This window comes from Manacus candei, unplaced genomic scaffold (assembly GCF_025592945.1).
Source record: "Manacus candei isolate 608988 ecotype Guabito, Panama unplaced genomic scaffold, ASM2559294v1 h1tg000086l, whole genome shotgun sequence".
In the NCBI taxonomy this organism is placed as follows: domain Eukaryota; kingdom Metazoa; phylum Chordata; class Aves; order Passeriformes; family Pipridae; genus Manacus; species Manacus candei.
The window spans coordinates 4,181,217-4,206,384 of NW_026138134.1; the positions used below are offsets into that span (position 1 = coordinate 4,181,217).

General features: G+C 49.7%; 1 protein-coding gene across 10 annotated transcripts in view; it reads right to left on the bottom strand.

Annotated features, from left to right (window-relative positions):
* GRAMD1B (GRAM domain containing 1B) overlaps positions 1-25,168 on the bottom strand; it is a 92,637-nt gene that overhangs the window by 7,529 nt on the left and 59,940 nt on the right. For 8 of the 10 annotated variants that reach the window (XM_051812226.1, XM_051812225.1, XM_051812232.1 and 5 more), the window contains 16 exons: positions 21,156-21,176; positions 13,440-13,524; positions 12,488-12,591; positions 12,249-12,344; positions 11,874-11,954; positions 9,773-9,888; positions 9,179-9,335; positions 8,385-8,574; positions 7,835-7,978; positions 7,104-7,222; positions 5,534-5,676; positions 4,591-4,694; positions 3,595-3,798; positions 2,930-3,020; positions 823-930; positions 91-208 (listed from right to left, as the gene is read on the bottom strand). In XM_051812226.1, the coding sequence (XP_051668186.1) occupies positions 91-208; positions 823-930; positions 2,930-3,020; positions 3,595-3,798; positions 4,591-4,694; positions 5,534-5,676; positions 7,104-7,222; positions 7,835-7,978; positions 8,385-8,574; positions 9,179-9,335; positions 9,773-9,888; positions 11,874-11,954; positions 12,249-12,344; positions 12,488-12,591; positions 13,440-13,524; positions 21,156-21,176 (1,881 nt within the window). Of the gene's footprint in view, positions 1-90; positions 209-822; positions 931-2,929; positions 3,021-3,594; positions 3,799-4,590; positions 4,695-5,533; positions 5,677-7,103; positions 7,223-7,834; positions 7,979-8,384; positions 8,575-9,178; positions 9,336-9,772; positions 9,889-11,873; positions 11,955-12,248; positions 12,345-12,487; positions 12,592-13,439; positions 13,525-15,112; positions 19,365-21,155; positions 21,177-25,168 lie in introns of those variants that run through there. The other 2 variants (XM_051812229.1, XM_051812227.1) reach the window with 2 other exon arrangements.

Consider the following 25,168-nt stretch of genomic DNA (forward strand, 5'->3'; position numbering starts at 1 on the left):
GACTTGATGATCTCAGAGGTCCCTTCCAACCCAGCTGATTCCCTGATTCTATGATTCAGGTCCCAGCCCTACCTGGCCATGGGCTCTCACCTGGTCCAGCAGCATCACGGAGGATTTGATGATCTCCCGCCACTTCTGCAGCTCCGAGTCGTGGTACTTCTGCTGGGACTCCAGTAACTGGGCCCACTCTGTCTGAGACTGGGGCAACCTGGCAGCACAACACGGGCAAGAGTCACCCTGGGCAACCTGCAGTGGGTGTAACCAGCTTCTGGCCAAGCTTTTCACCCCAAAGGGACACGTTTTCTTGAGCAAAAGCACATTTAAAATGCTTGGAATTTCAATCAATTGGATTCCGTGGTTTGCTTTTTCTAGACATGCTCTGTCAGTCTTTATTCAACCCATGTAATTTGTTCAGGACTTTATTTTGAATTAAAGCTGCACTGGCTCTCTTTCCCATGGCTCTCTTCCTTCAGGCCCAATTAACCCCCAGAATAGGGTGGGAAGCTGCTGAGGGGAGAGGAATCAGGACAGATGGAAGCACTCGAGGGGCCTGGAGAGGTTCAGATGCTTCCACAAAAATCATGGATGCAACACAAAACTTACCTGTGTGGGGCAGGGAAAGATGTACCCATGTAATTCCAGAACATGCACATTACAGGATGTAAGTTCTGTACTTAAATACTATATTGTAGTAGTCTAAACAAACACCAAGAGTACTGGAGAAAGATAAAATCACTTAAAGTATCTATAATCACCTAAAGCATCTATCCATGGTTAAGTAGCAGGGCTATTTTGGGGAAAATAATAATTCTCTAATAATACCTCTCCTGCAGCCTCAAGCCCTGCCACGCTGTGAGGGTCTGTGTAGTATATTCCAACATCCAGAGCTTGTAGAACAGCATCATATTGAGAATGACCAGCAGCACCAGACTGGAAAGAAGGAGAACAGTCAGTTTAGCAGGAGCACTTCACAGCCCATTGCCAGGCACACCTGGGAAATGCCCAAGGCTTGAGAAGGTGTCTGAGGCCCAGGTCCACCCTGGATGTGAGTGGGAACTTAAATCTGAGTAAGGACCAGGTGGTCAGAACCCAAAACTGCACCTCGTGGAAGAAATGTGTGAGCAAGGAGGACAGAGAGACAGAAAGACAGGGATGAGGGATCAGCCAGAACAGGTTGGATGGGTGGATGTGCTGAATGCAGAGAAAGAGAGGGAAATGGGAGAGTAAAGAGGTAAAAAAAGAGAGAGACAGTACCTGAAACAGATCCTAATGGGAGCAGGGAAGAGAAAAGACGGAGCAGCTGCAGGTTAGAAACGGACTGACACAGACCAGGAGAAACTGGGCTGAGAGAGGAGGCTCAGAGACAGTGCAGGAGGTACAGGGGGGCCAGGGGAGGAGAAAGGAACAGTGGGGAGAGAGGCAGGAAGGACAGACAAATACCCCTGTGCCTGCATTCCTGGTGCAATTCCCCCAGCAAAGCTGAGCTGTGGCTCTGGGGGACGAGCCCCAAGTGTGCCCACCGTGTGACACACAGCCAGCCTCAGCCCTGCCCAGCACTGCTGGCACTGGGAACACCCCCACAACCAGACCCTGCACTGCTCCTCTCACCCACCACCACCACCACACACCAGCATTTCCTCTCCTCCTGGGGAACACATTCCAAAAATACCAGGCTGGTGCCTGTCTCTGAACAGAGCAGCTTTCTGCTGGAAGAATGGCCCACTATCACCAGCTCAGTCAGGAGGAGGGCAACCGGCCAGAGGAGTGTTCTGAAATCATTATCAGGGCTCTCTGACCTAAGGGAAGCTCACAGCCTGTCAGGAGACGTTTTCATAAAGCTTTTTTGTACCTTTCTACTGTTTTCTTATCACGACAGGACTTGACAGCACCTTCCCAGCAACTTGGCTGGGTTGCTGCTGCAAAACTCTGCAGTCAGTGCCCCCACTGGGAAAAGGAAACACAGAAAGGAGCTCAATTTGAACTGTAAGTTCAGTCTACAAATTCCAGCTTCTTCCCACCTCACTGAAAGGTGGCTGGAGCTCAAAGAAAGACTGAGCCCAAGGCAGAAAAAACCCTCTGTACCTGGATTGCTCCTTTAGTCTGCACTGCAGCACTAACACATGAAGCTCACCTGAGGCAGAGAACCAGCAGATACACCTCAGTTCAAGTGTTAGACTGAGCCACAGGGATACAAGGGGACCATTCCCAGCCCACCTGGAGCCCACATCCAAGTCCAGGACTAGCAACTGGGAAAGGTGTGGCAGAAAAGACCCCCCCCACCAAACACAGTTCTTGCTGCTGATCTAGGAAAATCAAGCTCTTGTGCTTCACGTTTCCATCCTTATTTTGAAGAAATCATCTCTAAAGGGTCCAGCTTCTTTTTGGGATGGTATCTCACACCCAAATCACCACCCAGGACTAGGTTTTGCCAGACCAGAATTTCCCCACAGAATCTGAACCTTGTTGTGATAGACAATGGCTCCCAGAGAGCTTTGCTTGGTCATTGTTCTTGATAACAGCTGATTTGTGAGCAGAATACATTAAAAGACTTATTTTAAATTTAAAACACCCCACAGTTTATAGATGTCATTGAAAGTCTCTAAATTGAGTCCCTGAAATAAAAAAGACTCTATCTACTTTTTCTCTTTTTTTCCCTCTTATTTTTTTTTCTCTCTTTTTGTGTTTCTTCTCTTTCAGGTATTGATGCCCCTCTCCTTGCACAGCTGCCCTGCTTGCAATCATCACTGTCCCAAACACGTCCCAGACCTGCATTTAGGACTCCCAAAAACATGCAGGTCTACAAAGCCCACGTCTGGTTAAAAAAAAGGGTAAACCTGAGCAGAAAGAAGGGAGCACAGAACACCAGAAATGCAGACAAACCAAAGCTGTTCAAGGCTGACTGTGAAGGAAAGCAAAAACCATCACTTACACAAAACTGATGACAAGGAGCAGCTTGGAGACACTCTGCAGGTGGAAGCCACTGGGGCTTTCCTCGGGGATGTGCCGTGTCTGAGTGGAACCTGAGGAGATGGATGCATTTAGGACAGGGAATGCTGTCCCTCGTCCCTCTCACAGAATCAACCAGGTTGGAAAAGTCCTCTGAGATCATCGAGTCCAACCTGTGACCCAACGCCGCCCTGTCACCCAGCCCATGGTACTGATGCCACATCCAGCCTGCTCTTTAACACCTCCAGGGATGGTACCTCCACCCCCTCCCTGGGCAGCCCATTCCAATGCCTGATCCTTCCCAATGTCCAACTTCTTCCTAACGTCCAACTAAAACTAAAACTTCTTCCTAGTGTCCAACCCAAACCTCCCCTGGTGCAGCTGAAGACCGAGCCCTCTTGGGAGAAAAGCCTGACCCCAGCTGGCTACACCCTCCTGTCAGGGGGTTGTGGTCAGTGAGAAGCTCACCCCTGAGCCTCCTCATCCTCTCCAGGACGAGCTCCCCCAGCTGCTCCTCACAGGACTTTGTGCTCCATCCCTTCTCTGGAATCAACCCTCCCCGCCCAAACAACCACAACGCCCCCTCCCTGCCCTGCAAACCAATTCTCCCCGAGCAGGGCAAGCAGAGGTGCCTCTCCTCCCCCTCACCTGCCACGTGCTTGCTGCGGTGTGCCACCTCCTCGTCGGTGGGGGTGGTGACGGGGCTCAGCACCTCCTCCAGGTGTGGCACCCGCAGGTGGGCGTGGGCGCGTTTCCGGCGCCGCACCGTGGATTGCTTGCTCACCTTCTCCTTGGGGGATTGTCTGTGCACCTCGGCCAGGTACGTGCTCTCCGTCTTGGCCAGCTCGCTCTCTGTGGGGGCGGGAGGGGAACACTTCAGGGATGTGGCTTCCAGAGATGGTTCAGGGATTTAAGGCCTCTCACGGCGCAGAGAAGTTGGCAGGGGCTGAGAGACACGTTCCTTCCACCTCCTGCCAACCCCTGAGCCCAGGCTGCCTGGCAGAGAGCAGGACTCCCTGCCCTGGTTAATCCCAGCTGTGGTGGCCCCTTTTATAAGCCACCCCAAGGTGGGCTCCCCAGGCTGCCATGCCGTGCCTAAACCACTGTAAGTGTAGATACCCTTCTGGAAGATTTGTAAGGAGGAGATGAGGGGGCTTGTTTCGCTTAGGAAGCCTTTCCTGCCTAAGAAGAAACACCTTTCTCATGGCTAATTTGGATGTTTTATCCTCTTGCCTTAAACACCTCCAGGGATGGTGACTTCACCTCCTCCCTGAGCAGCCCATTCCAATGTCTGATCCCTCCCCAATGTCCAACTTCTTCCCAACATCCAACTAAAACTGAAACTTCTTCTTAGTGTCATTCTCTCTCTGAGATGAGGAGAGAGAAACTCATGCAGGCTACAGGGCCTGGGGGGAGGCCAGTAAAGATAAAAAGCAGGAGGCCTGTCTTTCTGAGGTTGTGCTTTCTGCAGCACTGCTAGAAGTTTTTTCCCCTTGCAAGCCCAGTGTTCTCGACTTGGGAATAAATTTTCCAGAACTCTTTCCACTGCCTGGCATTTCGGGGGTGCATGTGTGTTATCCTGCTTCCCAACCACGGGAGGTGCCACTGTCTGTGTGTCACTACCACAGTCACTGCCACTCTTACCCAAATGACGGAAATAATCCTCCAGGCCACTCCAAAAATTCTTCTCAATGAAGGATTTCACCAGCCCCCAAGGCTGTTTCCTGTAACGTAACTCCGTGGAAACCCTGTGAGAAGAAAGGATGGTTGTTCTCCCAGGTTTTGAAATATCAACTCACCACCTCTGTCACTGTAAATACGAGAAATAATCCTGCACACTGGGATTATTTCTGGGATGGTCCCAGCCCTTCGTGTTCCTCAAGGAGAAGCACTGCATGGAGAGTCCTTCCAGAGGCAGGAAGAGCCTCTCCCAAAAGGCAGGCAGACATTTAGGTTACTTATTGAACTGTAAGTTCAGTCTACAAGTTCCAGCTTCTTCCCACCTCACTAAAAGGTGGTTGGAGCTTAAGGAAAGACTGAGCTTAAATCAGAAAAACCCCTCTGTACTGGGTTGCTCCTTTAGTCTGTACTGCTGCACTGCAGCACTAACATGAAGCTCACCCAAGAGGCAGAGAACCAGCAGATACACCTGGGTTTTAGTAGCAGACTTAAAAAGTCTACAGAAAAATTCCCAGAAAAGCCTATAGCTCTGCCTGATACCAAATTCCTCTGCTTCTCCCCAAAGTGCACCTCAGAGGCACAACCCCTGGAAATATGTCCTGTTGCTTATCACAGGTAGTTGACTGCATGTGACAATAGGCCCTGCAGACCACTGTTTCCAAGAAAGGGCAGGAGAAGCCTTTAAATCCTCTCCCTGACCCAGCTGGAACTCCCCTGCATCAGCTCTGATGTTTGCTCCGTGTCACCCCAGCAGGAACCTGCCCCTACTCTTTGTGACAGGAGCGTTCCAGCCACAGGACAAAGAGTCCCCCTCAACCCCTCCTAACACACCAAACAGCAAAACTCCCACCCCGAGGTGACTTTCTGGTCACCAGAAAAGCTCTTTTAATCCCCCCAGAAAGCGTACCTGAGTCGGCTTTTGTTTCTGGCCACACGAGTCAACGTGTAGCGGTTGATGGTGTAGAAATAATCGTGGTAGGGGACGTCGTGGGTTAGCACCTCTGCATCTATGACATAGCACTCGCTCTCCTGGCTGGCTTTGTACATTGTCTGCAGAAAAGACAGCAGGCAGGGCAACTGTTGGTGTGGTCAGAACACAGCTCTGATGGATGGCACCGGCACAAAACACACACCCACCCCACGGCCCTGCCCCAGCTCACCCCAGGCAGACTCCAGGAAACCAAGTGTTTCACCCAGATGCTTCCCAAGGGTGTATTTCAAAAGGGCTTTATGTTCCAGCAGCTCAACCTCCAGTGTTTTGTAACAGAGATGAGGAGCAGTTCTTTGGGACCTTTGCAAGTATGGCCTCTGTTCTAATGTCTGGCTTGTCAGGGACCAACCTGAGCCACAGCCAGACACGGTCCTGCTTTGAGCAGAGGCCTCTCTAGCATAAATTATTCCCTGATTCTAAACGCCATAAAAACATGTTAATTACTTCTTTTAAGTGCTTCTGATCTGCTTCTTCCTTTGCTCCAGAACAAACCTCATGAAGGGGACACAGTTAATCGCAGATCCATGTACAAAAATATGGCTTTTCTTACAGACCATTTCCACTTACCTCTGCAGCAAGGGCACAGCAAGGTGTGCCTTGGTGGGTGACCCCAAAGGCAGCATAAAATAGGCCATGTCTTTCTCTGAAAATGTGCTGTTCCCTTTGCCCATCACTTTGCTGTCCCCTTTCCTTTCCCTTCCCTGCACAGTCTTGGCTTCTGAACAGCACATTTCACCTCATCCTCCCCATTTACACCTTGCTGCTGGGATTCTCCTTCCATCCTCCCCATTTACACCTTGCTGCTGGGATTCTCCTTCCATCCTCCCCAGTTACACCTTGCTGCTGGGGTTCCTCTGTCCCTGAAATGTAATGCTCAGACATCCCTTCCAGGCTCCCTCTTAGTATTCCCTAATATTAAGCTAACTCTCAGTATTTACCTTTGGCCACTTGAACATATCTGAACAAGGAAAGAGGCTTTTCCTCCCTCTCCAGCTGCAGCTCCCATTAGATACAGCCAGCCTGGCTCCTCCCAGTGCACTGCAGGTCCTTCCCCTTTTTATCTTCTTAAATATATCTCATTGTCCTCCCCATAATAAAAACATCTCCCTGCAAAGCTGTGAGAAGAACTGGCCAGACAGTACCTGACTTTCTTGTGCCCTGCTCAGGAATAACATCTGCTGGAGTGACCACAGCCCAAAAAACCACCAGAATGGGTGACAAACACATTTGTTAAAATGTGCTGGTTTGTTCACAAACCCATCTGCTTTTGTTGGAAAACTCATGGTCCTCTCCTGGCAACACAATCCAGTGTAAGACCAGCTAATCACGTCTGCAGTGACACTGGGCAGTAAGTTAATACAAAAAAATGTGTAAAAGGAAAGGGATAGGGACAATGAGAACATGCATAGCAGCATGGCCAAGGCAAGAAAATAACTCCCAGATCAGTTCCTACCCAGCAGCACAGCCCTGCTCCCCCCTCACATACCTGTGTCTCTGTGACAGTGGCAGTTTTGGGGGCCAGAGGGTTGGTGAGGGTAATGGTATACAGGATCACTCTGGTCTGATTGCCATTTTCTTCCTTCTTCCAGGGATTAAAGATAATATCTGAGGGGACACAACAATATTCCAGTTAAGTTATCAGAGAGGGGTCTCTGGTCATGCACTAGGGAAAGGCATAACAAGCTTGGGACAGTATTTCCTTGCCCTTGCAGAGCCTGGCTGCAGAAGCACTAGAGCTCAGCAGAGTGTGAAAGAAAGGGCTCCTGAGCTAAATGGGAATATTTTCCCTTCTTTGAAGTGCAGGGAAAGTTGGAGAGGCTGGGAATACATCTCCTTTAGCAAACCTACAGTTACAGGGAAAGGAGAACCACAACATGTCAGGGGACACTCTCTGCATCAGCAAGTGCAGTGTCTGGTGTGGAGCCAGAAGAGCTTTCTCCTCACACTGCTAAGCCTTTAACACAGAGTCAGGCCTTAGCTGATGCTAAAAAATAAGAGGGTCTGCTTCCTCCATGAATTTTGCTGCTAGAAAATGAAACTAGATGGGCAAGCAAGGCTGGTTCTGCCTTGTCCCAAAATCTGCTCAGACATTACCCAACCCCTCCATCAGGCGAAGATACATCTCCAAGGCAGAGATTTTCCTTCTGCCCTGTGCCTTGGCAGGGATCCCAGGAGGCTCCCCAGGGAGCACAGGCTCCCCAGGGACCAGGGGCTCACCAGAGAAGCGGCGCTGCTCCATGAAGTCCCTCTGGAACTGGGAGTCTGTGAAGAGCAGGTCGTAGAGCTTGTCCACGCTGAAGTTGAACACCTCGTTCACGTACTGACGGCCGTTCAGGTCCTCGTAAAAGGCCTGGACTTCCCCTGTGGGGAAACAGGCCCCCATTTCTGAAAACTTTACACCTGTGAACTGATCTTCTACCTCTGAATATGCAGCCTTGACATATCTGTCCCCCAGGATCACGGGGGCTGTGTTTCCACAGCACCAGGGCCTCAGTATTTTACTTTGTGAAGAAGGAAGAAGAGGGACTTCTAACCCTTTTCCTCCACTGATCCCAGGACAACAGTGGGGATATCAGAAGGGGTAATCACCTCCATAGCTTATTTCAGGGATATCCTTCCGAATACCCCACATATCCACTTTCTGCAGCCCACAGTGGGGATTCTTTGCATCTTCTGAACCCCAGGAAAGGAATCCAGTATTTGCCACTCCAGTCCCTCCCTAGAAAGGGTGTAAAACACACCGAGGGAATGGCCCTTCCCCACATACCTTCATCGTGGGTCTCTGAGGAGTCACTGAGCTCAGTGGGAATGTCTTCGTTGTCATTGAAGTCCAGGGAAGGGGAGTTCACAGGGCCAATGATGTCCATCTTCTCTCCCATGATATTTGCAATGCCGAGATCTTTTTCCACAGGGCTCTCTGCCACTGCCTCCTCCTCTTCTGGGAGCACTCCATCGAACTGCAGCAAGCACAGAGCACAGGGAGGGCAGCATCAGCACCTGGAAACTGGGGCTCATTTCTGAAAACTTTGCATTTGTGAACCAATTGTCTACCCCTGAGTATTTAGCTTTGACATGCCTGAAAAATTCAATAACAGAGGAGGAAAGCTGCCATACAGTGTTTGTAAAACATGTGGATATATTGGTTTACCTCCTGTCAAACAATCAGTGTTCGAGCTTGGGACACCACAAGGCTTTTTTATCCAGACGAGCACACAAACAATACTAGTTTTGCTCTCAAACAAGCTGAAAAAACCTGAGGTTATAACTGAACAAGGTCTGCTCTGCCATAACACCACGAGGGCACCGCTGCAGGCAGCAAAGCAATGATAACCCTTTTTATCTCCAACACTCCACTCCTTTCCATCTGAGGGCACAGAAAGGAAAATGCACTTGGCTGCTGAGAGCCCCAGGCTTTTAGGACGGGCACACTTGGCTCATTTTTTTTTGGCCACGCAGAGACGTGAAGTCAGTGGAGGAGCAGAGCAGTTCCCTCACACAAGCAATGATCAGTGGGATCCCAGGGAGGAGCATTCCCGCTCCCAGGGGAGGGAGGACACTCACCGAGGCTGGAGCTTCACTGCTGCCTGTGGATGTCAGGGTGCTGGCAGTGACAGATTTCTTTGGCAGCTGAGGGCTGGCTTCTGGCTTGGCCTCCATGCTGCTCTTGGAGGAGCTGTCGTTGACTTCGTTCTCTTCCACGGGGATTTCCTCACAGTAGCTGAGACGCCACAGAGAACACAGGTTTTTAGATTTACCCCTCTCAGTACAGCTACAACTGGACACACAGAGCGAGTCAGAACAGTCCTATGAAGTTTCCAGTGTGGCCAAGAAGCAGAAATGGCTCAGTGAAGCCCAGACTTTTCAGTGTTTATACACAGACCAACAAGCATCAGCACTTTCTGACCATGTAACCCTGTGACTGGGATGCTCTGGCATTTGCACAGTTGCCCAGCTGGCATTTCAATCCCTACCAACTTCCATGAGCAAATGGTGAGCTTTCAGTGTTTCAGGCATTACACATTTGAGGGCAAACCTTTGGCCAGATCCCAGAACCTCTCACCAGGGACAAGCAGCACTCTGAGGCCTGCAGTATATCCTGCTCTCCTGGGGGCACCTTTTCTTCCTCCCAGGCAGAGTTTCCTCCTCCTCACTCACCCCATTGTGTTGAAGTCATCATCAGGAGGCACATAGTCTTCATCATCACTGGTCAGACCCAGCTCGTTCCCATAGCACTGGTGGACAAAGTGCCAGAGCTCCTTTGGACACAGAGGCTAAAAGGGGATGGAGAACAGCACACATTTGCATCCAAGAACACTAAACCAGAATGATAATCTGGAATTCCCATTGTCAGGAGTACATTGTTTGCCCTGAAAGGAGAAGTGAGAGATCCTGACACAGCCCCTGATGGGAGGTGAGAGCCTTACACTGGACTCACCTCTGTGAAATTCCCTTTTATGGAATTTATTTTGTTAGGCCAAGCTACCTCAGAGGTTGCCCCCACCAAGCACTAAGAGGCTCTTTTCCCAAAAAAGCCTTCACCATCAGCCCAGGTTCTGCCCTAAAACCTGATTTTGTTATTTTTCCATGCCACAATCTCACATTACTCAAGACTGTCAGAAAGCCAACACGAGGCTACACCCAGAGCAGCACATGGGATGAGATTTTCCACTCTACAATGGAATAATGCCAGCAGCAAACCTGCATTTCCCTCCACAGGTGTTTTCCTACCTCTTCTGCTGTGCTTCCATTTAATATCTGCTACTTTACCAAGCCCCAGTGGGGAGTGCTTACAAGGAAAATAACCTTACAAGGTTATTTTGCCCTTCCAAGTTTCCTTAAATTAAAGCTGCCTAAAGAATCCCAGCTGCAGGGAAAATGATTTAAAGCAGCAACAAAGAAAAACGCTTCCTGTTGCAGTCTGAAATCAAAAGGAGTTTGTATCACCAGATACTTCTGTGAAAAGTATATACTTGAGATAAAAAGAGAAAATTAATTATCCAGAGTGTTGACAAAAACCCAGTTTTTCAGGGATGCAGGTCAGTTGATCACCATATGACTGTGATCTGAGGTTCTTAAAAATGGGGCAGAACTTGTGATTTAAATACGTGGCACGGGGATAAAAAAGGGATGGATTTTTACCCACGAGAAACTTATGACCAATGACAAAGATTTCTTGGTAATGAGGGAAAACAAATCCAGTGACCTTTTCCTGAGTTGCCGGCTTGAATTTCTTCCCATAGTAACTGCATGGGATAAGGCAGGAATTTTTTAATCCAGCTCCCAAAAGTAGCAATCAAAAGCATGGGAAAAAACCCACTCTAATGAGGAACTTCTATCCAGAGAAATGTCTGACTGTTTCACCTTCTCCCCACACACACTCTCATTTGCATGTTTGATCAGGAAAACTGGACGAGGTTCTTTCTCCCCCTCTTGGAAAAAAAGAGCCCTGGAAGTGTTTCCTGTCCTTATCACTCCATTTGCTCTGACCTTGAAACCAAGGGCACACTGAATTTTGTCAGGGACTTCCAAAGGCTCCTCAAATTACAGCACCTGGCCCAGCACAAGCTGCCCAATGCAAAGCGATCCCCGTGCATCCCAAATACTCCCCCGATTTTTGGGACAGGGTATTGCTGGTGCTGGATTACTTGAGCCTCCCAGTATGGTCTGAACTCCAGCCAGGGCATCCTGAAACACTGGAAGCACTGGAACATCAGTTCCTGAGGCTGAGGAGTGAGGCCAGAAATACTCACCAGGCTGTGGAGCAGATATTTGGATGAGATACAGGATATATGGGGCCTCCGGCACAGCAGGAGAACATCCTTGCTTTATTTTAAAACTGAGCCCTGAGTGCACCCTGCACCCACCACTGCTCTCCTTTGGATTTGGGATGCCCTGAACACTCTTTATCTGCCCTGTCTGGAACTCCACACTTCCAAAGCACAGAACTCTGCCTGCACACTGAGCTATTCCTCTTGCCCTTTGAACTGCTTTTTTTCTGGGCTGCTTCACTGGAATTACACACTCCAAAAACATTCCCTGCCGAGACCCTGTTTCCACTCCTCAGCCAAGGCAGGGTGGCACCTATAATGTGTGCACAGAATTCCATGCAAAAAGAAGGAATTGCACCTGCAGTTATGAACATGCTCTGTCTAAAAATATGTGCCTGCTGTCCCAGTGTCTTTTGATGCACATGCAGCAGTGAGGTTACATCCATCCCCTCCCCTCCACCCCAGCCAACAGTGGATGGTCTCAGTACCTTGTCAAGCAGAGCGTTCTGCCAGAGTCTGAACATCATCATGTACGTCCTGTCTCGAGCCCCAAAGGAAGTAAAAAAGTGCTGAAAGGGAAGAGATGGGGAGAAAAGTCAGTTCAGAAAAGGCCCAAAAAAGGGAATACGAAGAGACAAGCCTCTTTGGATTCCTTTCCAGCTGCAGTTCATGGAAGGAGTGAGCAAACCACACTGGATGTTTTACCTGGCCCCACATCCCACGCCCCACATCTGAGCTCCGTGTGTTCCAGACCCAGCCCTTTCCCCTTGCTAGGAAAAATCCCACAGTTTGGAAAAATCCCACACCACCCAGAATTCCCCTGCCCCTGAGAGCCATCAGAAGCGAGGGCTTCAAGGATGTACCTTTTCAGTGTCAGTGCAAACTTGGATGGCATTGGGAATGAGCCGGGCTGTCTTCTCCTTGGTCATCGAGCAGATGTCCTTCAAGCGAACGGTCAGCTGTGGGCAGAGCCACCCAGGGAGGAAAGAACACAGGGAAAGACAGGAGATGATGAGAGAGACAAAGAAAAGAAGTGCTTCCAGAGCAGTGCCAGCAAACGTGCTGACACAAAGCCCACTGGCACACAGCCTGGCAGCCTCACCAGTGTCTCCCAGCGGAAGATGTTGCTGTAGAAGCAGATCCAGTTTTCCGAGAGGTAGAGGCGGCCCTGCAGGAGGATGTCTCGTTGGAGAGCACATGAGTAATCTGTGGGTGGACAGCAGAGGGTTTAGGAGCAGCAAAACCAGGCAGCAGGACAGCCTAAAGGTGAGGATGAGTGGCAGCACGGAGAGAAGGAGCTGCTTCACACAACCCAGCCGAGCCCCAGCTGCTGCCCCGGCCACTGGGTTATGTTTCCTCCCAAGGGCACATCACACACAGTCTCTCTCACTGACTGATGATCCTGCCTGATCAGCTGGCCACTCTGGAGCATCCTATGCAGGACTGCCAGATTTAATCTGTCTCCTCCGTTTTACCTTCTAGTGTCACTGTTCACCTCCCTCCCAGTTCGAGCATCCTCAACAATTCCCACCCCCTGCTCCAACGTGCCTCGCTCAGCAGTGAGACACAGCCCGAGATCAGCACTTACATAAGAGAGCAGAACAGATGCAGTGTTCTTGCAGCCCCCAATCAGCCCAAGCCTCTCTGGGCATGGGAAGGGCAAGCATGTGTGAGCTGGGAGCACCAGGAAGCGAGGGAATAGGGAAGCTCTGTGCTGTTCACATGGAGACCTGCAACCCCCACCACACGAGGCCACAAAGAACCCTCTAAGACTCTTCTTGAGCACTAGAAGAGCACAAACACCCTGTGAGGTTTGGGGAACACTGGGGAGGAGAACATGCTCCTCGAATCATGAGGGAACCCATCACAAATCAGTGCTGCTCTCCCTGAAGGAAAACGAGTGGAACCCACCCGAAATGGTGAGGAGGGGCTCTGTCTGTGCACAACAGGGTTTTCCTTGGTGGCAACCTCTTTGCAGAAGGAAAAGCTGGATGCACATGTGCTGGATTTCCCCCCCAGCAGGACAGAGCAGAGCCCTGAGGGGCTGGACTTACCCACGATGAGTCGCTCCGTGTCCGGGAGCTGCTTGAAGAGTTTCCTGAAATCCTCATTCCGTTGTTTGTACGTTGGACTCAACACCTGCAAATAACAGAGGGCCTGTTAAAGAGAGGGGCAGGCATGAGAACAGAGCCATGGAGAGGGAAAACGGGAACACCTGGGGAAGGAGAAGGGGGGTCAGATGCACTCACAAAGCATGAGACCAGCTCCCATCACAGCCAACAGAGATGGGAGGGTTTGGGATTTAGTGCATTAAGTGAGAAGAAGAGGAGAACCTGACTTGGAAGAGCAAGTACAGGGTAGAAGGGCTGCACCCATACCTGCAGCTGGGAGTTGCCTGGAAGCTGTGGCTGCAGGGGAAATCTCCCTCCCTGCAATCCCAAACTGCACAAGGTATGACATGTGCTCTGTTTGCAGTGCATCAGTTAACTGCCAATTCCCAGCTGAGCTCAGCAAGTAGGTGATCCAGCACAGCTGCAGCCCTGCCAGAGGAATTTGAGCAATCCCTGCCATCAAGAGCTCAGGAATACTGCTCTCATCCCAGCCCTCTCCCCATGGAGGGGCACTCCGTGCACACACAGCTATGTGCTGCTGTGGTGAGGACACTTCTGTGGGGCTCAGAAAAGGCTCTCACAGGGACTAAAGTGTGTCATGCACTTATTTTGTGCCCTGGCCTCATGGAAGGGCTCGGAGAATGTGGTGCTGTTGGCTGGAGGGAGACCAGGAGTTGGCTCCTCTCTGGGATTTGCTGAACTACAATGTGAACTCCATGTCAGACCACCTCCTCCACACCCTGCCCTGCTGACAGCTCCCCAAAACAGCCACAACAGCCTCTGAAGGCAGAGCTGCCCAAAATAGAGGCAGGTGTAAATTCCCATCTCCCAGATAATCTGCCACGTTCTTCCTCACACAAATGTAGGGAAGGAGAAGCCTCCTGGGGTACAACCTCTTCCCTCCCTACCTCCCATTTCTTCCCAACAACCTTCTCCTATCTCTTCCAGCTACACAACACAAATCTCCCAGAGCAGAAAGGGCCTCAAAAATCAAAGGTAGCTTCTGTTTGAGATGGTGGTGGGAGTCACAGGGGTGGGAGGAATGTGAAGTTTATTTAGCATTAGCCTCACAGAATTGCCAAGTGCTGTCAAATCAAAGAAGATTTGATTTTGGCTGTCAAATCACAGACAGCCTCCTGTCCCCAAAAGCATTCCCTCTTCCTCACACCAATTCAATGAATACAAACAGTGTATTTCAACATGAGCTCAGCACTTCCAATACTTGCTCCAGTCCTGTGGGCCCAAAGGAAAGGATCTTACTTGGGAATCAAACCCGACAGGCAGCAGATGACACAAATGTGAATTTTACTCACCAAACTTCCAGCCTGAACATCTGGAAAAGATCTTGGTCAGAGACAGGCTCCAGAAAGAGCCCAAGCCCAAGATTTCCAGGAACAAGCAGACAGGATGGGAACAGAGTGGGGAACAGAGATTGTAATCAGCTCTGAGCTTTGGGTTCAGTGCATTAACACAACACAGCTTCCATGTGCAGGGGCACTCCCTTCCCTGCACTAAGGGATGGTCCAGCCTGCCTAAAACCTGTCCTACAGCAGATGCTCTGCTCAGCACCAGCAGTTCTGTCAGGGTGGCAAACGGTTCAGTTTAGAGACACTCACAGCTGGGATTCCATCTGATCCAAGGCTCACATTTCCTCGTGACAAGTCGACAAGTCCCTCCAGGTCCCACCGCAGACATGGCAGCTCTTGATCCAGCAGATGATCCCAGAGAGACCCACATTCCAGCAAGGAATCCATGGTGCTCCCTCAGCACTTGCACAGCTCCCCGTGCACTCCAACTCTGCTTTTCCTGTTCCTGCTCCCGCCGCTTCTTGTTTATGTCCAAAGTCGACAGAGATACAGCAGCTTGGCAGGAGTTTAGGTCCCTTCCCCTGCCTTCCTGCTCACTTTTAGCTCCTCTGCCCCAGCAGCCCCTGAGGATCTTGGAGAGGACTTGCCCTCCAGAGGACTCTCTTCCAAGTGGCTCATCGGGGTAACGGTGCTGGTGGGCGACCCCAGTGCTCTCCTGCTCCCGGCTCAGCAGCTCCTTGCCGTGGGCATCCCCTGCACAAGTGCCCACAGCCGTCCCAGCAGGTCTGTGCAGGGCACCTGCAGCTCCTGATGTCCAGGGAAGGCAGAGCCAGCTACCAAAATACCTCCAACCCCACCAGAGCAGCTGGAACTCACGGATGGAGCCGCGGCTTCCAGGGCTCAACAGGCTGGTAAACAACTCCCACTTCAGCTCTTCCCCCCTCCTCTGAAAGCAGAAAAGCAGTAATTCTTCCTCCTCAGGCTGTGCTCTCTAATCCCCCTCTGCTCTCAAAGGCAGCTCCAGTCGGTGTGTGTTTCCCAGGGAAGGGGAAGATCCCAAAATGCCTCGCACATGCCTGGAGTCACTGGAGCCGGGTAATTCCGGCGGCCAATGCCCGGCAGTAACCCAGCCCCGGCCCTGCCTCCCAGCAGATGTTTCCTGTCATGGAAAGTTGCTGGACAGGGTGTGCTGGGGGAGCAGCGAGGGGAGCAAGGAGAGACCAGCCTAAGGAATCAGGAACCGGCCCTGTGAGACCCACACAGACAGGAATCTGGAGGGCTGCACCGCTCCTCTGTGCATCCCTCTCCCCCCAAACAACAACAGGAATTTTTAGGTTTCATTTATTAGTCAGGTCACACTGGAAATGAAAGGCAAGGGCTTCCTTGTAAAAGAACTCCCTGCAAGTCCCAGGGAGTGCTGGAACTCCCTGTATCCCTCTGCCCTTAGTGCCCAGGCAGCCTGTCCATCTCCCTGCCCAGGTACAGAAATGCACAGGTAAATGTTCACCCCACGGCACCAGTGATGCTCAGCTATCAACAAACAAGCAAAATCCTCATTCTTCCTAACAAACCGGGCACACAGGTCTCAAAAAGAACCAAAACCAGAAAAACACCAAGCAACCAACCCAGCCTCTGCAGAAGTCTGGTTCCACTCCAGGCCAGTGACTGCAGCTTGCTCATTGACCCTCTGCCTGCTCAGCTGCTCCCCAAAATCACTGCTGCTCCCAGACAGCACACAGGTCTCTCCATTTAGCCCTGTTAAAAGGAACCAGTAGATCCATATGCATCCCAGGATGAGGGAACAATAAGAAACCAAACCATTCTGTAGCCTGGGAAGGACTAAGGATTGGGATCACAGGCATCTGCATTGCTTTACTGAACGGCCCTCTTTGCTGGAAACTGCATATGGGATTCACCTATGGAAAAACCCCACCAGGATGTTTCTGTCCACACTCCCACCCACCTGCCTGTGCAGAGATGAAGGACACCAGTGGTGGGAAGAGCTGACCTGGAGGTGGAGGCAGCAAACATTAACTCTACTGCAAACAGAGGGAGACGGGACAGGACGGCACTGCCAGGGCTGGGGGGAAATGGGCAGAGAAGGTGACTGCTCACGGTGACATCTCCCTCTTATACACAAACAAATCCTCCCCAGGAAGCCCAAAGCATGACCTGAAGGACAGGGAAGTTGGACAACACGAGAACTGAGAGGTGTGTGGAATTGTACAGCACGTGTCACAGAAAATGGGTGAGGAGAGATGGTAAGAGGCAGAGGGGAAAGGGGGGAGGAAAACCTTTATCCAACTTGTGTGGCTGATGGACCCGCCCTTAAGCCTTTAGGGAAGATTTACATTGCTTCTGGAAAACTGCTGGAAAAGAACAGAATACATTCCCTGCTTGTGTGGGAGAGTTTTGACCCCACTGACAGCAAAGAAACTGGCCACCTGTCCCACAGCATTTCTTCCAAAGCCAGTCTGGTTGTTCAGATTTTTCTTCTTTTTTTTCTTTTTCTCCTTTTAAAAGTGAATGGAGAGCAGGGGAAGATGCTGCAAAGCAGTCACTGGCCATCTGGGGTGGAAAATTGGATTTCATAATCACACCAGCTTGCACCAGAAGTTCACTTCTAATTTAGTGGCTCTACAACCCAACTGAGCCAGGCTGGCACTCCATACACCTAAAGAGCCAAGGAAAATCTGAGAGGATGAAAAACAACTGAGAGACAGCGAGTTAACATTGCTCCAGAGAGGGTTTGATAACATGGTTATGGAACTTAAAAGATGGTTGTGCTGATGTAGAGAGAAAAAAGGCTGTTCCACACCTTGCTCACTCACAGGCCTGGATTTCTGCAGTCAACCCTGTTCACGTGGTTGCTGCTGTTGCTGAGGCTGCCACTCACAGGAAAGGTGTTTCTGATGTTTTCCCTAAAATGATGCATAACTTCTCTTTGTCTTCATAGGGAACATTTGACTCTTTTCAACAGCTCAGTCTCCCCTCCCCTCTGGGTATCTCCGAGGTCTCCAAGAAGAAGAGACAGCACAGGGCTGAGTCCTTGTGGTGTTGAGTCTTGTGATGGCTTGAGGTTTTTCTTCAGAAGCTCAAGGGCTGCCCAAAGGTCTCCACAAAGGCCCTTTGCAGCATCACATTTCACCACAGATCCTCAGCCAGCCCCCAACTCCTGCTGCACAGGCTGTCACTGCAGCTTTCCCAGAGGAAAGCCTTGGGCTCTCTCCTCTGCCTGGGTGTGTTTTTGAGGCTCAGAGCTGCCCTGTGTGCAGAGTATTTGTTTGCAGAGCTCCAGGGGCACTCCTGTCCCACTCCGTGCCATCCCCAGGGCAGACTTTGCTCTCCCAAGGACAAATAGGAACAACTGGGCTCCCACTGATCTGCTCAGACTTACAGGGACAGCAAATGGTTTTAGTGGTATTTAAGAACACTTGACATGGACAATCAGTGTCTTTTACAGTGTTCAGGTCAGTTATAGGGAGAAGCTGTCAGAAGAAAAATAATCAAGCATGTGATAGACAAAAGCAAAGGAAGGGAGTACAGAGTAGGGCAGACTTTGGGATCCCAATAATAAAATGAAAACCTCGTGGACAGATGTAAATCTCACCTCTCCCCTGCTGTCAACTGTTTCCTCTAACTTTTCAAGATCATCTTACTGTCTTTCCCAGAGCATAGTCTAGATTCTCCTGATGCCTGGTGCTACAGGAGGCAATTTAAGAAGCAAGCCTTGCTTCAGAGCAGCAGAAACGCTGCAGAAAACCAGAGACACCCTCCCTAATTTAGGAACAGGGAAGCAGAAGGACTGACAGTCCAACTGAGACAGAAATAGGCAGAAAAAACCACAGCAGACTTGCCAGTGTGTCAGCTGTGCTCTGACATCAGGACACAGGATCTGAGAGCTCCCCATGCTCAGAAATGGGGCCCTCTGCCCAAAGCCCAGAGAGAAGGAGGAGAATGAAGGAGAGCTTTTAGCCTTGGCAGCAAAATATCTCCAGTTTGGCTCTAATTTTAATGACATCTGCTGGGTGACAAATTCCTCCCACCAATTGTGGAGCTCCTGACATCCCCCCCACACAGAGCAACTCCTGTTTCGTGTCACCAGGGAAGTGAAACACAAGTTTCCCCCCTCTCCAAGAGCAGCAGGTGTGCAAAAAAAGTCACACCTCTGTTTCAATACACAAAATCACCGAGTAAGTTCGGGGGTGAGGTCTGTTCTAATTTTTTTAAATTAATTTAAAAACAATTTTTAAAATTAAAAAAAAAAAATCAATTGCCAATAATTCACCATGCAGACACACAAGTTCCAAAGCCTAAACCACAGCTGAGCAACAGAGTTTTGCTCCATAAGAATCACAATTCTTGTAAACCAGAGTCTCCTTGTCCACAATTCCTCACTGAAGGCACGACAAACACCTCAGGGACATTCTGCTCTTCCACCACGAGGACATGAACACAAAGCAAACCCCACAAGGTTGAGTATATTTAGATTTATTCTTCAAACTGGGGTTCTCTTCTAAATCTCACAGTGCATCAGGACCAGTTTGCATTTTGTCCTCTGGAAAGCCAAGCACAGAAAGCACACCCAGACCCAGAGAGGGCAGGTCTGCAAACCAATCCATGACCTTTTCTCCCACTTCTCAACCTGGCAGGGATGTCAATCCCCAAAAAGCACTGGTAGGATCAAAAGGAGAACACATAAGGCAAAAGAACAAGTGGCATTTTAAGGAAAAAAATAGAGAAAAAGGAATCCAGGAGAGGGAAAAGGGAGGGTCCCAACTGGCAAAGAGGGATGCAGTGCTACAAGGACAAAAAGACCAGTTAAAAGCAGCAGAAACCAAAGTCATCTTAGAAAACTGGTGATGCTCTGGGGATCTTTGAGGACTCTTTGAGGCAAGGGCTATTTTTTGGTTTGTCTGCACAGTGCCTGGCACCCAGGGCTGCTGAGCTGGCACAAAGAACAATGTGGAGGGTGTTTGAGCACAGTGGAATTTATGTAAAATGAAAGTGAGTAAGGGAAACTGTAAGGCTTCATGAAGAGGCAGCCTCCACTGATTCACTTCCAGAGCTGCTCTCAGAGGGGAAAGGAATGGAAGAATCAAATGCCAGAAAAATGCTGCCTGGAAGGAGCTGGCAAAGAAAGGAGACCACATATTAGCACATTTTTGATGGTAGTAATAATTCCAAGTAGGACTGACTGGTTTCCTGGAGTTTGTGGCCCATCCATATTTTCACACTGCTGCTTTTATCTGGCCAGAATGACTCTGCTAACTAGAACATGGATTTGGTTTTTGGTTTGTTTTCTAAAGGAAAATAATGGGGAGGGGGGGAGGAAAACCACAAAAAATGCAGCCAGTGCTTACTCTCCGGATGTACTGTCTCTCATGCTGAAAATATATGGAGGAAAAACAAGAGAACAGAAAGATAAGATAGAGAGGACATGAAAACACAGGAGACCCACAGAAGCAGAGCACAGCAAAGCATCATGCACAGGGAATGGAGCTCAGCAGCTACAGGCAGAAGCAGTAATAGCACAAGTCACCTTCAGCTTGGTGACAGGTTCACATTTTGGCAGCAGCCTGCTCAGGCTGGTGCATCTGCATCCACGGTCCTTTACCTGCCACTTCTCCACTAGTTTGGTCTCCCATGGTCTGTATTTTATTCCTAAAGCCACATCTGCCTCATCTGCTCCTGAGATCACTTCTCCTCCTGTCCGTGCTACCACCCCTGGTTATATCCCACAAGCACCTAACTCTGCCTCTCACACCTCTGCCACATCTGACCAGCCAAAATCCCAAGTTCTGATGTCCCAGGCTGCAGGAGGAACTGCTGCTGAACATTAGCAGCTGCTGCATTTGCCCACTGGCTACCTGAGAGCACTCCAGGGAGGGGTTCCAACTGTGCAAAGGGTGGCACCAGCTCTGCACCACGACACTCGTGCTGGCAGCACCACAACAGGGCCAGGGCAGAAGCAAGGGATGGTTTGTGTTTCTATGGGGTCACCAGAAAAATAACTCCTCTCTTGCCCCCACACCACCCTGAGAGATGCAAAGGGCTTGCAGGGTGGCAGCTCTTGTTTGTCACCTCGTCACGACCCGCCCTGTGAGGAACCAGAGACACAGGGTGTGGGGATCACCAGGACAGGGGCTGAAAAGACAAAGCTCTCGCTCTCTATCTCTGGCATCCTTTCCCTCAGGATGCCAGTGCTCCTTTGCCAGTGCTGAGCCATTTCCATCTCCGTTTGGAAAGGGTCAGAGTGCCCCAGTGCCACTGCAAAGCCCCTTTGCACCTTCCCCCCGCCCAGGCCCCCAGCCCACATCCACCCAGGGACAAGAGAAACTGGAGTACTTACATTATACCAACTCTGGCTTTTCTGTAAGGACAAAATAAAAGAGAAGCATTAGTCAGCACAGAGATCTCAGGATCAAAAAGAAAGAGGGACAGAGAAAGCAGGTCCAATCTGGTTTGTGCAATTAGTGGAGTGAGAGTGGGATTAAACAAAAGATTTCAATGGATTCCACAGTGTAGTCTGAACACAATTATTTCCAGTTACAGGAGCAAAGAACAAATCCAGAAGCATGATTCCAGGACAGGGAACAGTTCAGGCTAAGGTGTGCATGTCCACATGCACACACACAGACACACAGGCTGGCATCTGTTCTGCAGACCAGCAGCACCTGCTACAACAGAGGAGCTCATCACCATCACCATCATCATCATCATCACTGCCAGCCGTGTATTTAGGGGCTTCACTCTTCTGCATTTGCTGGCTGGGTGGCAAAAATCACATTGCTGAACAGCCCCTGTGCAAATAAACCCTCAAAGCACTACTAGAGGCAGGGACTCACAAAAAGCCACCAGGCAAATTTTTTCAACAGCATTTTAAAAGGGAGGCACACACACACACACACACGGAGCCAGGGGAAGTGCTGAAGGAAATCACTACAAAAGCTAAGCAAGGGGAAAAAAAAAAAAAGTCTGGGATTTTTTTTTTTCTTCTCAAAATTTCAGTGCACAGTGTTTTGCATCATCTGCACATGTGATTTTTTTTTTTTAAAACCTTTTTGTCCTTATCGTGGCATTTGGGGTGGTTGGAGAGGACAGGCCACATGTCACACTGGAGCACATGGAAGAGCTCAGCTTGGAAAGTCACACTCAGCCACTTTCAGCTGGAGGTGAGATCCACCTGCACAGGGAGAAGAGGAAGGAACAAGCTTCCCACTCCCACTCCAGTCAGGGTGGCTTTCCAATGACACTGAGCAGAGCTGACAGGACATGCAGGCATCCCCCATTTTTGGGTGGAAACACCTCAGGGCACTGCAGCCTTTGAGCACTGAGGGTGCTCAGCTACAGAGTGTCCTGGCAGGAACACGTCTCAGAGGCACAAAGCTGAGCTGTCCCCTCTCCCAGCCACGTCCACATTCCTTGGGGGAGCCCAGGAAAACAGACAAGGACAGCAGCAACACCCCACTGCATTTCCTCTCCTTGAAGCCACCTTGCTTCTGACCTTGGCAGTATTTTTCACTCTTTATACCCAGCCAGGGATATGAAGGCAAGCACAAAACTGTTCTCTGCCTTGTAACAGAGAGTTTCACTCAAGAGTGAAGCTCAAGCTCACAGCAACACAGAAACCACCTGCACTGGGGTGGCCCACAGAGGACACACAGGATGTTTTACCATAAAAAAGTACATTCAAAGTGTTAATGAGAGCAGACTGGACCCAAGATTTCTGTGAAGACACACTGTTTTCTCCCTGCTCTCAGTTCCCTCTGCCCCTTCCATGCCATTCCAGCAAACACAACCTTACTGGTGTCTTGGATTTCGTTCATGGAGACGTTTCTGAAGGGTATTTTAAAACCTTGGGTGCACCTCCCAGTTTGCCTCACTGATCTCAAAACCCCACAGTTACACAGTTCATGTCACAGGCTAAAATACAGCACTTTGATGTTAAAAAGAGGAACCCCCCTTTCCCCAAATCCCAGGGAAAGGATATGAACTGCAGGACTGAACAGAGTACAGCTCATCAGCTACCCAAGGAATTTCCTCTTGCTTCCTACACTTTTCCATACCCTCCATTCATGAAGGATCTGCTTGAAGTCATCCCTCCCTGCAAGCAGGACGTGGAAAAAGGCCTTATGCAACTCAGTCTAGGCTAAAAAAAGAACCAGGGTAATTAACCCAAAGCATGCACACAGCACCTTGTCCTCGGGAGCACAGGGCCTAAGATGGAGTGGTTTTCCTGCAGGTTTGTTTTGCCATCTGTCTGCCTTTAATGAGCAAAAGGAGTAACTCAGAAAATTCCTGGGGAAAAGCAGCTCATAATCAAGCTATAATTGGCACACTTGAGGCAGAGGCACTGCTGTCACTGTGCCTTCTAAATCAGGGTGCACACGCTGTGGTGGCAGCACAGCACAACAGGATTTCACTCCCCTCTGCTGCATTAATTGCAGCAACTACTTCCCACCACCACCACATATGAATTTCCCCAAATTAAGGAGCTCCTCTCTAAAGGAGCCCTGCAGGTTCTCCTTTTTTAAGCTCTTCCACCCCCAAAAAAACCATACTGGCATCAGTAAATACACTGAAATTCATAATTATACTGGCACCCAATCCTCATCTTTTGCCTCCATCAAATGTTCTAACAGACTACAAAAAGTTCAAAGAGAAGAGAGACCAAGCCTTTAAATCTCTCTTGTATCTTATTTACCCTTTTGTTTTATACTCAGTAACAGAATATAGGGGGATGTGAACTGAAAACCAAGAGACAGTAAAATGGAGGAGAAAAAAAAAAGAAAAAGGAAGAACATGTTTCTTACTTTGAGCAGGTTAAGTCTGTCATACTGGAAAAAGAAACCATAAGCATTAGAACTGAAAAGAGAAAATAAATAAGTAACAGAGGAATGGAGGTGCACACAGACATGGAGAAGATGGGACTGGTTTGCAGAGATGATGCTACAGGAGCAGAGAGCAGAGGAAGAGCTTTGGAGAACTTGAGTGACACGAAAACTGGAGTATTTTCCCTAAGCCTTCAATTAATGCAGTGCTGCCTCTAAATCTCTGTGGGTTAATAACCCCATATCTGACACAGTGCTGTGGAGGATCCCAGCTTTACACACTGCAGATGGGAAGCACAGGGGCACACAGACAAAGTTCACCCTGATAGCCTGATCCAAAGGAAGCTCCCACCTTCCAGCAGCACTGGGAACAGGATCACAGCTCACTCTCACACACTGCTGCTCCCAGAGAAACAGAAAGCTTGTGCCAAGTGCCTGACATGCCACAAGGCTCCAGGAGAATCCCTAAATCCCTTCTGCTGGGGACACAGGCACAGAACGAGGAATATGTTCCAGAGCATGGAATATATTCCAGAGCCCTTTCTCCTGATCTGTCCACTTCCAAAATCTCTGCTACCCACCTCTAAACACCCGTGGGCAAATAACTCATAGAAATTAATTAAATTTATTCCCCAAACCCTCACCCCAGCCCAAAATGACCAGAATTTCATGAGCTACGACCTAAAGGGGGATTATACCACCCAGTGGGAGGGTGAATGAGAAGACACAGCCCAACTCTTCCCATCATCACACACTGAAAGGACAAGGTGCAACAGTCATAAGCTGCAGTAAAGGGAAATTCTATTTGGGTAGAAGGAAAAAGCCTGTTCACAAGAGTGGTTAAGCACTGGAGCAGGGGCTGGGGGATCTCCAGCCCTGGAGGTCTGCAAAACGTGGCTGGCCAAGACTTTAGACTGAGCTTATCTTACCACATCAGCCCTGCTTTGAGAGAGACCTTCCCAGATCTCTTCTGACCTAAACTGTTCTACAGTGCCCAGGGCCCACCTCAAAAATTCAGGTTTTCCCCTAACCTGGTATTAATCCTCAGCATTCCTCATTAGCTGTGGGCATTGGGAACAATTTGAAGGACTTGCAACAGAGAGGAAATCACTTTTATCCTTGGGCAAGAGCAAAAGAGTTAAAAATACATATTTTGTTGTTGGCTACTGGCAAAAAAGGATGGGTTTTCCTGAGTTTGGAAAGCTGTTCCAGAAGAAGCAGCACTGCCAGTGAAAGCCTGAGGCTGACACAGACCTAGGGGTGGTTTGGTCCTTGCCACACCGGGGGACAGAGAGGAAAAGCAGGTCCAGGAGGGATCGCCTCAGGATGGAATCCAGTGCTTAAAAACTCCTGGTGAAGCGCTCCCTCTGATGGCAGCGCTGCAGCACGACAGGACACACGGACAGAAGAGGGCAAGGGACTCAAGTAGATCTGTCAGCAACTGTATAAACACAGCGTCAAACTCATGGGCTCAAGCTGTTCCATTTCATTAGCCAGACAGGTTGGAAAATCGACTCCTCCTGCAGGAGAT